The sequence below is a fragment of the Pagrus pagrus genome, assembly GCF_965226575.1.
Source record: "Pagrus pagrus genome assembly, chromosome: 4".
In the NCBI taxonomy this organism is placed as follows: domain Eukaryota; kingdom Metazoa; phylum Chordata; class Actinopteri; order Spariformes; family Sparidae; genus Pagrus; species Pagrus pagrus.
This window is the reverse complement of record NC_140188.1, coordinates 24,383,534-24,395,827: the sequence shown is the minus strand read 5'-3', so window position 1 is coordinate 24,395,827 and position 12,294 is coordinate 24,383,534. Positions and strand designations below refer to the sequence as shown.

The 12,294-nt window shown below is 44.6% G+C and overlaps 1 protein-coding gene across 2 annotated transcripts in view; it reads right to left on the bottom strand.

The window, feature by feature from the left end:
- Positions 1–12,294, bottom strand: part of ssh2a (slingshot protein phosphatase 2a) — a 30,410-nt gene that overhangs the window by 2,739 nt on the left and 15,377 nt on the right. For both annotated transcript variants that reach the window (XM_084352164.1, XM_084352163.1), the window contains 12 exons: positions 8,434–8,546; positions 7,743–7,807; positions 7,136–7,257; positions 6,549–6,614; positions 6,307–6,372; positions 5,420–5,614; positions 2,844–2,937; positions 2,429–2,557; positions 2,084–2,130; positions 1,494–1,640; positions 1,200–1,400; positions 170–1,103 (listed from right to left, as the gene is read on the bottom strand). In XM_084352164.1, coding sequence (XP_084208290.1) covers positions 170–1,103; positions 1,200–1,400; positions 1,494–1,640; positions 2,084–2,130; positions 2,429–2,557; positions 2,844–2,937; positions 5,420–5,614; positions 6,307–6,372; positions 6,549–6,614; positions 7,136–7,257; positions 7,743–7,807; positions 8,434–8,546 — 2,179 coding nt within the window. The remainder of the gene's footprint in view (positions 1–169; positions 1,104–1,199; positions 1,401–1,493; positions 1,641–2,083; positions 2,131–2,428; positions 2,558–2,843; positions 2,938–5,419; positions 5,615–6,306; positions 6,373–6,548; positions 6,615–7,135; positions 7,258–7,742; positions 7,808–8,433; positions 8,547–12,294) is intronic.

Here is a 12,294-nt window from a genome sequence, read left to right as displayed (position 1 = left end):
ACAAGTCACATCATGATGATTTCACTATTTTTTTTTCAGTGAAAATGAAAACTGTGATGCAAAAATGGTCATTCTCACTAATCGTGAATCAAGTCACCATCGAGGTATCTGTCAAAATAACCGCATTATGATTTTTTTACTGTATTGTGCAGGCTGAATGATCCCGTACCTGACTCGTCCCGTACCCCTGCTCCTCATCTTCCGTAGCCTCCCCGTCTTCCTCGAGTGACAGAGGCGTCCTTAGTTGTGCCTGCTCAGAAAGCGTCCTGGATCTGCCATCTTGGGCCAGGCCCAGAAACTTCTCCCTGGCGCTGAAGAAGTCTATGCTGTCCGCGCTGTGGTTGGACGAGCCGTCGGCGTCGCCACGGCTGTCCAAGGCACTGCCTATCTGTAACTCGCTGGGGTTATTATTGTCATCGCTCGGGGCAAGGGGAAGAACCAGGGGAAGGGGAGTGTTAACAGGGCTGAGGGGGCTGTGTTTGTCGCTTGTTGAATCTGATGACGATTGGTCGATTATGTCCGAGTCGGTTGATCCCAGAGTGAGAGGAGAGACTTCTTCTGAGCTGCTTCGCTCAGGCAAATTGAGGGACAGTTCCAGTGGTTTGCGTTTGGGCACTGAAATGGACAGATGTGTGGGAGGACCCCGGTGAGCCCGCTGGAGTTCAGGAGTAGGAGGTAATATGTGGAGTGAAGGTGGAGGGTGGGGCAGAGCGACAGGCACAGTGACAGCCACACTCGCTGAATTGTCCAGTCTCTCCTCTGGGACTACAGTGGCTGCACGGGGTCTGGGAAGGGGCAGCAGGAGGGGATCTCCACAATCTGATCCGACCTCCTCCTGACTTGGTGAGTCACAAACACCATTGGAGTCCGCGTGTGAGTCAGATGCGTGCGGGGTGTTTGTTTTGGCAGAGTCTTCAGGATCAGCCGCGAGCGCTTGCAGCACAGCCACGCCCAGGAAGTGATGTAAGGAAGGGGAGGAAGTGTTGTTGTTGTGAGAGTCGGAGCGGCCCAGAGAGTGGGAGGAGGACTTACACATCGACTCGGGGCGATCTGATAGGTCGCTCTCAGAGTGGGAGCGCCATAGCTTATTATGCCTTTGTTTGCTGTGGAAGCAAAAAACAATGAGAGTTTGTTAGAGCCAAAAGGCTCCGTAAAGGACACACAGATTGTACAGAGGTTTTTTCTACAGGAAGGCACACCTGGCAAGCAGAATTCCCTGATACTCCTCCAGCTGTTTCATGAAGGAAGGGTTTGGTTTGGTGACGGCCCGTTTCTCTTTAACGTAGTCGAAGGCTGTGTCCAGGTCCCAGCCGTACTCCTTCATAGCGTAGGCGATCACTGTGGAGGCGGAGCGGCTCACACCCATCTTACAGTGAACCAGACACTTAGCACCGGCTTTCCTGAGTCAGACAGATGAAACGGATTTGTGTTAGATTACGAGAGCGAGAACCCAAAGAGAATTTAACAAGTGCTTAAGTGTGTTTGTGGCTTACTTGGCTTTGGTGATGAACTTGTAGGTTTCGTTCCAGTACTCCAGCAGGTTGGTGGCCTCCTCATCGTACACTCTGATGTTGTGGTACTCAAACGTCCCCGGGAAGAAGTTGTCTATCTCCCTGGTCACGTTCAGGATGTAGCGCACTCTACATGAGAGACAGGAAAAGGCGGAATGTCCATAAACTGTCATCAATCCAAATTTTGCTTAGCTTATAGCCAACAGTTCTGACATCGCTGCAAACTATTGTTACTTGTTACTTATGGTGCCTTAAAATGTGGATTTGAGCTGTTGAATTGATTAAATGGTGAAACAGAAATTGAAATATGCACTCAAAAATTATGCTGACAAAGGCTGCGAGGTCTTGCTAAAAGCTCCCAAAAAAGCCAGTAATCAGACCGTGCGTTTAAATTAGCAGACTACAGGTAGATTAAATTCAGTGCATGAACCTTTTCAGTAGTAATTAATTCTTTCACGTCAATTAACCTCAGTTAGAAGACAGATTTAATACATGCAGCGTAGTCTCTCCATGTATTAGAATTCAGACAGTGATATTGGTGAGCGTGTCTTTGTGACTGACTGATCTCTTACCCGCTGTTCTGCAGCTCGTCCAGGTTAGAGGCATTCCACTCAGAGCCCTGAAGACATCACAGGTCCAGTTAATATCAAAGTGTATAAAAATACATGATAACAATTAAGAGTGAGTCAGAATTTACAACTTACAGCAAAACAAATGAGGAGTGTTATTAGGAGCATGGTTCCTGTAAACTGTCTCGTACTTATACTCAACTAAACTGATCTGAGTGTTCATAAACATCTCAAATGGGAATAGATCTGCTAATTTTTTGTATTTCTGACCTTAGTGGTGAAACAGCGGGTTTGACTAACCAAAGCACTGCCCTCGCTAAACCAAACTCAAGACGACAGGTTTCTTACCAGATAGACGTGTTCAAAGATCTCCGTGGGGCTGTCCATCTGTCCCAGGATGACAATCATCTCATTGTCTATGAACTCCTTAAACTCCCTCAGGTTACACACCATCTGCATCTCCAGCTCTGTTCGGATCTGGGAAAAAGAAACAGCAATTCATGGAAGAACCACGACTGTTGATGATGCTGCTCACTCGTGAAGTCTAAGGTGGTACAATCATGAACACCAGGGTTTCTGTTACCTAGTAATTGCCCTTTTACTACTGAGAGAATCTGTTGAAGTCCAACATATTTCAATCTCTCTGTTCATAATGTCCGGTGAAAATAATCCCCTCTAAGCACAATTTGAATCAAAAGATGCTGTAAGACATTCTTGAGAAAGCTCATTTGTCCCCCCCTTCATTCATCTACGAGCTTCTCACCTCTTTACAGGTGACGTTCTCCAGGTCTTTCTGCATCATGATCTCTCTGAGGCGCATCTTGATCAGCCTCTCCGTGCGCTCCCTCTCCGTGGGCCTGTACACAGACACAAACACCTTCAACACATTTTCTCTTAGCTACAAAGAAACAAACAAAAAAGAAACAGTTTTGGACATAAGAACCACTGCCAAAGTCACAGTAACGACACTTCCCTTCTGTTCATTGATTCATTTTCACGTTAGTCTCAATGAGATTACTTGTTCCTAGAGAGAATTGCCACTTTGTGCGATTCTCAGAAACTGGAGGGGGAACAGAAAATCTGAGAACGTGGCCTAACGGCACTCAATAACAAAGTCCCCTTGTAGAGTACGCCTGTTGTTGTGCCTCGCTCTGTTTTCTGACCACTCTGCTGTGGGACGCATTTAGCCTTTAGACGTCACACTGATGATACCAACAAGTGGCCTAATTACCTCTCCGGAGAGAGGAGCTCAGTTCGTCTCGGAGTTTCTCTCCTTCTTACGCCGTCTAATTTTCTCCAGTTTTGCTTCTAACTGGATTCTCAGTTAATAGCACACAGGGGTGTTGGTCAGCGGTCACACGGAGGGGCAGTGTGATGGCCTCAGGTGTGTAACTGTGGACTTAAAAGCATTTATCCGCGTTGGAGAATTGCTTGTTTATCTCAATGCAGAGCGTCTTACTGACCCCATGAGAATGAGTCCACAGGGTTAAGAGAACCTTTTCGCTCCTGCCGACAAACACGGGTTACCGACATCCAGTAACAGTTTTAACCTCACAACAAGCCTCGACCTGCCCACAGACAGCCTGAGGGAAGGACGGCTGGTCAGAAAAATAAAGAATAAAGGAGTACACACGTGTGTCAGATTTATGACGACATCATAAATGTAATTAATGAGTAACTGCAGAATGGAAATTCAATGTCACTTCCCTGAATCGCTGACAGACTAGCCTACGGGAATTCAGTTATCCCTATTCATCAAACAAGCACTAAAAACATCAAACCACTTCCTGCTATCTCAGCTGTTCATTCATTGGTTACACAGGGAAATAAGCTGCCATGTAAACAAACACTGGCAGGTCACGTAGCGTTGGCAGTCACCTGTGCAGGAGGACAACAAGGAACTGTATGTGTTAGGTTGTGTGTTTTGGAGCTCGTAAAAAATCTTGATAACTGCACTCGAGGGCAAACACACCTCCTCTAAAGAGAGTGCGTGAGGTTTCCAGGCAGATAGTAAACATAGGCGTTTCTTGATTGTCAAGTTTCCACTGGACCTTGATTTCTCTTCTCTGCTCCTACTTCTCTTTTCTTTCCATCCAGGGGCATCAGGTACACTCAGCGGCAGAATATCTTACTTAATCCCCTCCGAAACAGCCACATCCTCAACCCCCTTCTCTCTGCCTGCCACCTGCTTCTGTCCGTTCCTGCTGGTCTACCTATTTGTCTGTCTGGATTCAATTTTTCCACACGTAAATTGAGCTGGCTAAAGCCTCAGCTATTTTGGACACTGGAGAATTTCTGAAGTGTGTGTGTCTAGAGAGAGAGAGAGAGAGAGAGAGAGACAGTCCAAATAGGTAGCGAGTCACGTGACCAAGCAGCAGAGAGGGGAATTTCCCTGGTATTAGTAAAGACATAAATCCAGCAGCCCGTGTTGTTCCCTGTACTTTCTTTGCTCCCTTGTGGATCCGCTGACAGCTCTGCGTTACAAAGATTAAGATTCAATGTGTGTGTGTGTCTATTTGCCCAAAGTTAAGCATTTGCTCCTGAGCCTACGTGTTGTGTTTTTGTCTGTGTTTGTGCCTCTCTGTGCTGCTTCTGTTACCCTGAGAGGTCACAGACGGCGTGTGACCCCGGCTCCAGAGTTCAAGAGACAGCCTGCGATATCCTGCGGTCGAAATGTAGCAATAGTGTCGGCACGTGAGGAGAGGGTTAGGCAATGATGTTGTGAAGATGTCACTGAACACATCAAATACTGTGAAAACATATTTGGCTTTCTCTGAATCTGTGATAGAAGTATGTATTTGTGCGAAAGAAGTCTTTACTGTGTGGACTTCCGGGTACGTCTGTCCACATGTCGGCATGCACATTTTTCCTGTATCCTTCACCTTTCACACGTTGCTGGAGCACACATGCACGTGCCACCATAGCTGTGTAAAACTTTATGACTTTCAATGGCTCTGTGTTAATTACAGCCACAGCTCTTCTTGGTTTTTCATGTCAGACCTGTTGCCAACTCAGAACACTTCTTATTTCTGTTTGATTGACAGAGTTTTCAATTCTGTGAATTGAATGAATTATATCCTTTGGTTGATTTATTATAACCAGTGGAATTGAAAATATTATTTCTTGTGGGTGCCGTGATTTGCCAATTTTCAAGACAGTGATTTCTTTTTCCCACAGGAATATTGCACCACATATCAATGGGACTTGTGAAGATGACTCCATGCCTGGTGTGCACCAAATATCACACAACATTTCAGATCTTCCGTCATCAGTGCGAACTGTGAATTTGCGTAATGTGCGTATGTGTTCATCAGGTCATCCATCTCCTCCTCTACTCACAGGTCTGTGAAGAGAACGGGCGAGTTGGCACGGTGCGACTCCACATCCTGCATGGCGTTCCACTCGTTGATACAGAACTGGTTGGATGAGACCCTGCTCTGGTAGTAGCTGACCCAGGTCAGAAACAGGCTGCCTGGGTAGTGGTTATGGCAGCGAGCCACCTCGCACGCTTTGTGGAGCGACTGGAGGGCTGACCTGAGGCAGACAGCGAGAGAGAAGAGGAGTCACAGTTGAGAGGTTGTATCGAGGCCAGAAAGACAAAAATACACTTAGAAAAACTGAAGTGAAATTTGGCCTGAACATGACTGGCTGAGAGCAAAATCATTTAAAATCGGGGGAGGCTATAACAATCGGCAAAGAACAATAAAGAGGTAAGGGAAAAGGGAGTTATGTCAGATGGAGGTAGAAAAGATAAAAAGATAAGTGAGAAATGAACAACACCACATTTGAGAAATACAACAGGGGAGGTGGGTTGAATAATTAGCGACAGAAACAAGGGAACAACAGATGTGAGAAAAGAAGAGCGGAAAGATTACAGTGACAAAGAGACAAAATACAGAGATATAACTGCTGATCAATGAAAGTAGACATTCATGGGAGAGGGAGGTCAGGCGAAGAACAAAGTAACAAAGGGACAAGAAATTGAGGAAATGAAGACAACGAGTACGGAAATGAAGAGGCAGCAATGGCATGTGAGACAGGGAAAGATAAAGAAGAGACTGGAAGGCTGAGTGATAATGAGTAAAAGAAAAGGAAGAGGAGAGGGAAGATAAGGAACAACGACAAAGATGAAAGGCTGGAGGTCAAAGTCAAAGTACAATGGACCCTTAACCCTAATGCAACTTCACATGGCTGCCATTTATAGAAAAAATGTAAAGGTTTCTCACCACATGGCCTGGACAGAAACCGGCTTGAAAACATGAACCCTGTTCACCGACGACACACTAAAACCACTGTAAAGACAGAGTGACAGAGATTAGAAACAGGATGCCCTGGAATAGTTTATAGTCGTCTTACAACTCAACTTTCAATGAAATGGCTAAATAAAACAAAATCAAGTCATCAGAGCAGTCAGTCAGTGTCCTCAGGGAGCAGTAAGAGGAAGCAGGGGGTAGGTGTGGTGTCTTACCCGTCTCCATCCAAGTGGATCAAAGTGTCACTCCACAGAGGTAGAACCAGACCCACGGTACAGCAGCTGGGAGGAAGATCGACATGTTTAACAAAAGCACAACAAAAACAAGACACTCAAGGTATGAAACAATTTAGAGATGTGTGCAGGATGGCAATCAGAAGTAAAACAGAAAAGGAAGTCAGACATACGCATGCTTATTTTATTCTTTACTTAAACTATGCAAGTATTGTACAGTCAGGATGAGTTAATGCTTCAAAGCTTGGGCTGTTGCCATGGTAATAACCGTCCAAATCAGTATTTGAATGCTTAATTTTTCTTTTCTCTGGATTTGGTTTGTTGAAGAGAAAGGACTGTCATATTTTCTGAGATGGCAATCATACTATATCATAAAATTTGATTCTGTTGCATCCCTTGACAATACAAAAGCAAGACTAAAACAGTGATAAAAACCTCTGTTCAAGTAAAATGTACACATTTAGAAAGAGAAATCCAGTCCGAAGCCAAAAGGAAGTAACATGCCATATCCTCTTAGTTGTCGTCACAAGTGTGGGATTTAGTGATGGACTGTTGTTGGTGGCACTGACCTATCAGAGGAGACAAAGTCCATGCCGAGCACGATGCTCTCCTCCGTGTCCTGTCTACCATTGGTGGAGACCACCACCATGTAGCGGGTTACCTGAGGGTAGGCGCTTTCCAGACGCACGGCCTGAAAGACAAGGTAGAGAGAAGACATGAAGAAAGGAGGGAAATGAGGAACTAGGAGAAGAGGGGCAGAGCCAGTTCTCTGAACGTGCATCAAAACATAGAAATATATCACCAACTTATTCACACTAAAGTGGAGCTTGCTAAATACTAGGGACTCATTTTGATTAAGTGTAATACTAAATGGCTAGAATGCCCTCTTTATCAAAGATGTTGCAAGAATGCCTATTACCCCAAATACTTTGAGTACTCCATGTTTTACGTAAGAGGATCATTGTTGGTGCAGACAGGCGAGTTAAGACCAACAAGTTTCAGTTCTTTATGTTTGCTAACAAAGAACTGAAAGAACTGAAACCGGACCCTTTTTTGGAGCATAATCTCCCTGATCACGATGACACATTGCTCCTGACCTTTGCTATTTTGTGTGTGTGTGTGTGTGTGTGTGTGTGTGTGTGTGTGTGTGTGTGTGTGTGTGTGTGTGTTACTGACCAGTCGGATGGTGTCCTCTGGCCGCAGCACAGTGAACATGGTCTGAAGATGTTTCTGGAGGTCACCTGGATAGAAAGGATTTAAATGTCCTCATTTAGTTTCAGTTCCTTTTGGACAACAATCGTGTTTGCAGCATTTAAAGGTCGACATAACACCCGGGATAATGTTTCATTCACCCCGAGGCGAGTTTCCAGTGCATTCACACTGGAGTCTCTTTCACGATCCTTGAATTTAACCTAATAATCTGAATACACTGAGGCAAAAAAAAAAAAAAAAAAGCCTGTCATTTGTGAAACGGTTTCTGATGTTTTTTTATAGTAATCGGCCCAGTTCACATCACAAAAGGTAGATCACACCTCCAACTACATAGGATGTCTGACAGTAGCAGATTGTACTTGTCTCCAATTCTCAGACTTTAGCTGGAGATATTTTAAGAGCCGTTTCTTTGACGGATTATTCCTCAAACAAGCTTGAAGCAGTGAACTGACCACACTGAACCTTGTTGTGAAATAGCGTCAGTGAAGTTAGCACCAGCTGTTTCTGATGATACTGTAGAGGAATTCGAAAACACAGTGTGCTATTTTATCTCAAATTCTTCGTCTACTGAGTTCATTTCTAAGGGTGAGAGTGGAACCGAATGGAAGAAAGCTTGGAGAAGCTGCAGCTGTCATCTGTTTGTACTAGTCTTTACCTGTGTGCTTGTTCCTGCGCTGGCTGATACGAGGTGCAGAGTTAGGCGTGGGGCTATTTCCCCTGGGCAGGAACAGGGCTGCTCCTTTTACTGTGAGGAAGCTCTCACTGATACTGGAAGGGGAGAGAAAAGAAACACATGAATACAAGCCTCAAATTCTACAAGGTTATCTAATTGTATCTGGCCTTTTGTGCAACTTGTGCAACTTAGAAAAAATGTACTTCATTTGTTATCACTATCTTGCACATGCTGACCCCGGCTTCTCATAATAAGCACAAGATGGGGACAAGGAACAGACAGAGTGTTGTCATGGGCTTATGTCAGCCTCACAATGCTCCATTCAGCTGACCTCTGGCCTGCTGGGCTCCCCAAATCAGAGCTGACAGACCGATGCGAGTAAAACAAGACCCGAGCCCCGATGTGAACTCAGAACACAATGTTCTCTGCTCCTCCACACAGCTGGATTACACACACACAGACTTACTCAGACTAACAGCTGCCAGAAGGGAGGGATGGAGGGGATTGGGAGGAGACTGGGGTTCCGAGAGGGAAGACGGAGCGAGTCTCCTCCTCCGCAATGTTTGAACGCAGATAAGAGCCGGCCAGCACCAAAGCAGGTCGTATCAAACCGGGTTCTGTTCCTCTCTGGAACACTTAATCTTATTAACTGTGACTGAGGTCACTGCATTGAGGAGGAGGACACATAATAAACTGAGGTCAGTGTTTCAACTGGATACCAAACAGTGAGTGTTTGTGTGAGCACCTCTGGCTCGTGCATGTGTGAATAACTAGGTTTTTGTTTAGATACTCATGGTGGCACACTGACCTGAGTCACACAACAGGACACCAACAAAACAGGTTGGAAGACCTACTTTCTCCAGGCCACTTAAAACCATGTCAAATGGCAGCCATGGGACCAGTTGACTGAACCATTATGATGGTGAGCAAGAGGTTTGCCGCTTAGATGGCAGTCACTTGGGCGATGGTGATCCTGCATTTATTCTGCAGATGCACTACTGTAAGCAGGGGTGGGCGATCAATGATTTTAGATCAACCCTTTTCTAATTTTCAAATGGCAAAGTGAGCTATAACTAGCAGCATGGCGGAGGATGAGGAGCTTGCCCCAAAAAAGACCCATCTATAAAATATTGTGTTTTAATGATGCATTTTCTTTGTCACATAAGATGAAATAAATGAAGAGTATTTGGGGTTTGGACTGGGAAATTGTGTAATAATCAGTAGAGTCATCGATAAGGAAGAGTTGTACTTGCAGCCTTGTTTCAAGTCTGGCTAAAGTTCAGAGCTATTCAAAAATGCATTCCAAAATAGAGAAAACTGCTGAGGAAAACTATGCATTTTAAATATTTAATTGGAATTTGATGTAGCAGTTTGCAGTCCCAGACAAAAAAATCCAGCGTAGTAACACAAACACATTTGGTGTATTGGTTGTGCTGGTTTAGCCATTTTCAAACCACAAGTCAAGCTGACAAGAACATGTGCAGCCACATTCTTGACAGCCAGCCAAACATGGGCCTGAAAGTTAAGCAGATTTCTAAAGGAACCCCTTTTGTTACTTTTATTGCCTTTCAATACACATTTTAATTATCTGCTGGCTTGAATATGTGCAACCGTAGTTCTTTATCTTTTTCTGGTCAATATTTTACACAGAACATTAGCCAGATGAAGTTAATGTGATTTTTTAAGGAGGTCAAATGGAGTAAATGTCAGTGGAAGTTTAAGCTCACTGCTGTTTTTTGGTAATGAAATGAAACAGTGCAGATGTAAGTGTTACTAGTGGAAACACTGATCCGGGGAGTTGGATGACCTGTTCTGCTAAACTTGAACAAGGCTGGTTTTGTGGCCTCCGGGGCCAGAAACTAAGACCAGGAACTGACGACTACACATGCACACAGTGAAGACCAGTGGGATCACTCAAAGAAATTGTGCAAACAAAAGGTTGATATGCTTATTTCGACGGTTAAACACCATGCTGGATTATCTGCCTGACCTTACAGCAGGCTGCAAGTCTACACTCGATGAACTCGACTTCCAAAGTTCATCAGGTTCTACAGTTCTTCAGTTTCACAGAGATCAAAACAAGGCCAATGCCGTCTGCCATTTAAGCTTCCTGTCGTCCCCTTTTCCTCTGTAACTTCATCTCTCCATCCTCCCAGCCATCCAACTGTCCTTCCTGAGTTTTGCTGAGACCATGGATGTACAGGATCAGGAGACACAGACAGCAGGGACAGACAGAAAAAAAACATAACCACAGAGAAGTTGTGCTGAGCTTATTTCCCATAACCCACACACCCTTGACCCAGCTGTTTCCTCTCACTCTCTCCTCTGTCGCTTCCTCTTTTCTGCATTCCAGGCAACTTCGTCCTACTTTTCATTTCCGTCACTCTCCTCGATTCCTGCTGCATCATGTCCCACTGTGCTCACACACAGACTCACTGTACTTGGCAATGACCATGTATAGCAGTGCTACTGTACAATGTCATCTGAAATATAACGCTCACACTCTCTCGGAGAATCACGCATGGAAGGCCATGCACGTGCATGCACTCAAACACGCACAGTTACGCCTGCACATTGAGAAAGTGGAATCTAAGCCTGATGGATGGAGAGGTGAGGGGCTGTGAATGACTCTCAACCAAACCTTCTAAAAATACAGTAGTCCTTTAAAAGTCTCAGCTATTGATAGATTGCGTTCAGAAGAGCGCGCTCAACTTACTGTACAGAGAAGTTTCTTTTTGACAGGGCAGTGATAGCATACTGAGGAGGTTTAAAACTGCATGTGCACCGATTATAGAGACTGGTTTAAGGCTACTTGAACAGACATATATAGAGGTATGGCTAAGTAGGGATAAAACAAACCCTGACACACAGATACACACAACAACCCACTGAATCCACACTAGAGCTACAGCGATAAGTCGATTAAATGGTTAGCTGATCAAAGGCACGTCACAATTCTCCAAATGCATGACTTGATTTGACTTTTAAATTTAAGGTCACGAGATTTAGTTTGATTTTGGATCTGAACATTTCTTTTTCAGCATTATGCCATTGTTAGACTTTATTCAACTGTCATTTACATTTTCAAATTCTTCTTTGAAAAGAATCCTGCTTTTGATTCCAATAACTGAGATCCAATGCTTATTTCGATTGACTTTCAATTTAGAGACTGATGATAACACTTGCCGTCCTGTTGAATGTAACCAAGATGAACTGCGTTATGTGTATGCTGAGATCAATGTTCTATCAAGAATGATCTGAAGAAATTGTCATTTGGATCAGAGTGGCTGAATAAACACAGAGAAGGATAGAGCAAGTGAAATGGAAACAGGTCTATGAGTTCAACTTAATCTGACTTCACACAGTATTTGAATGAGGAGTGGGCAGTGAAGGGTGATAAAGAGATGAAGAAAGACGATCCAGTCAGAGTGTGGCAGAAAGCGGGCTTGGTCGTCTTTTGGCATCCAGCCATCCCAGGCTTTGGATTGGAGTGAGGCGGTAGGTACTTGTTAGGGCAACGGTCACAGACACAATCATCACTATGTAAGGACCACTCCACATAGTGGGCAGATAACTGGGTGACCCCCCCTCCCACTGTGCCCATATTAGTCACTCTCAGGAGGAGAGTGGGATAAATATAGGGCCTGGTTCTATGCAGGGCAGGCCCCTCTAAAGGCCTTATGAGTTTGCACCCGAGACAGACACAGCCCATTGGAAAGACAGGGAGTTAGCTCGTGTGTGTCTCCATGTCGGCAGGAGGACTAAATAGTCTATTAAAGGCACATTTACCCCAGAAATAAGTTCAAGACTTATCATCACAACTGCACAGCAGATTAATGGGCA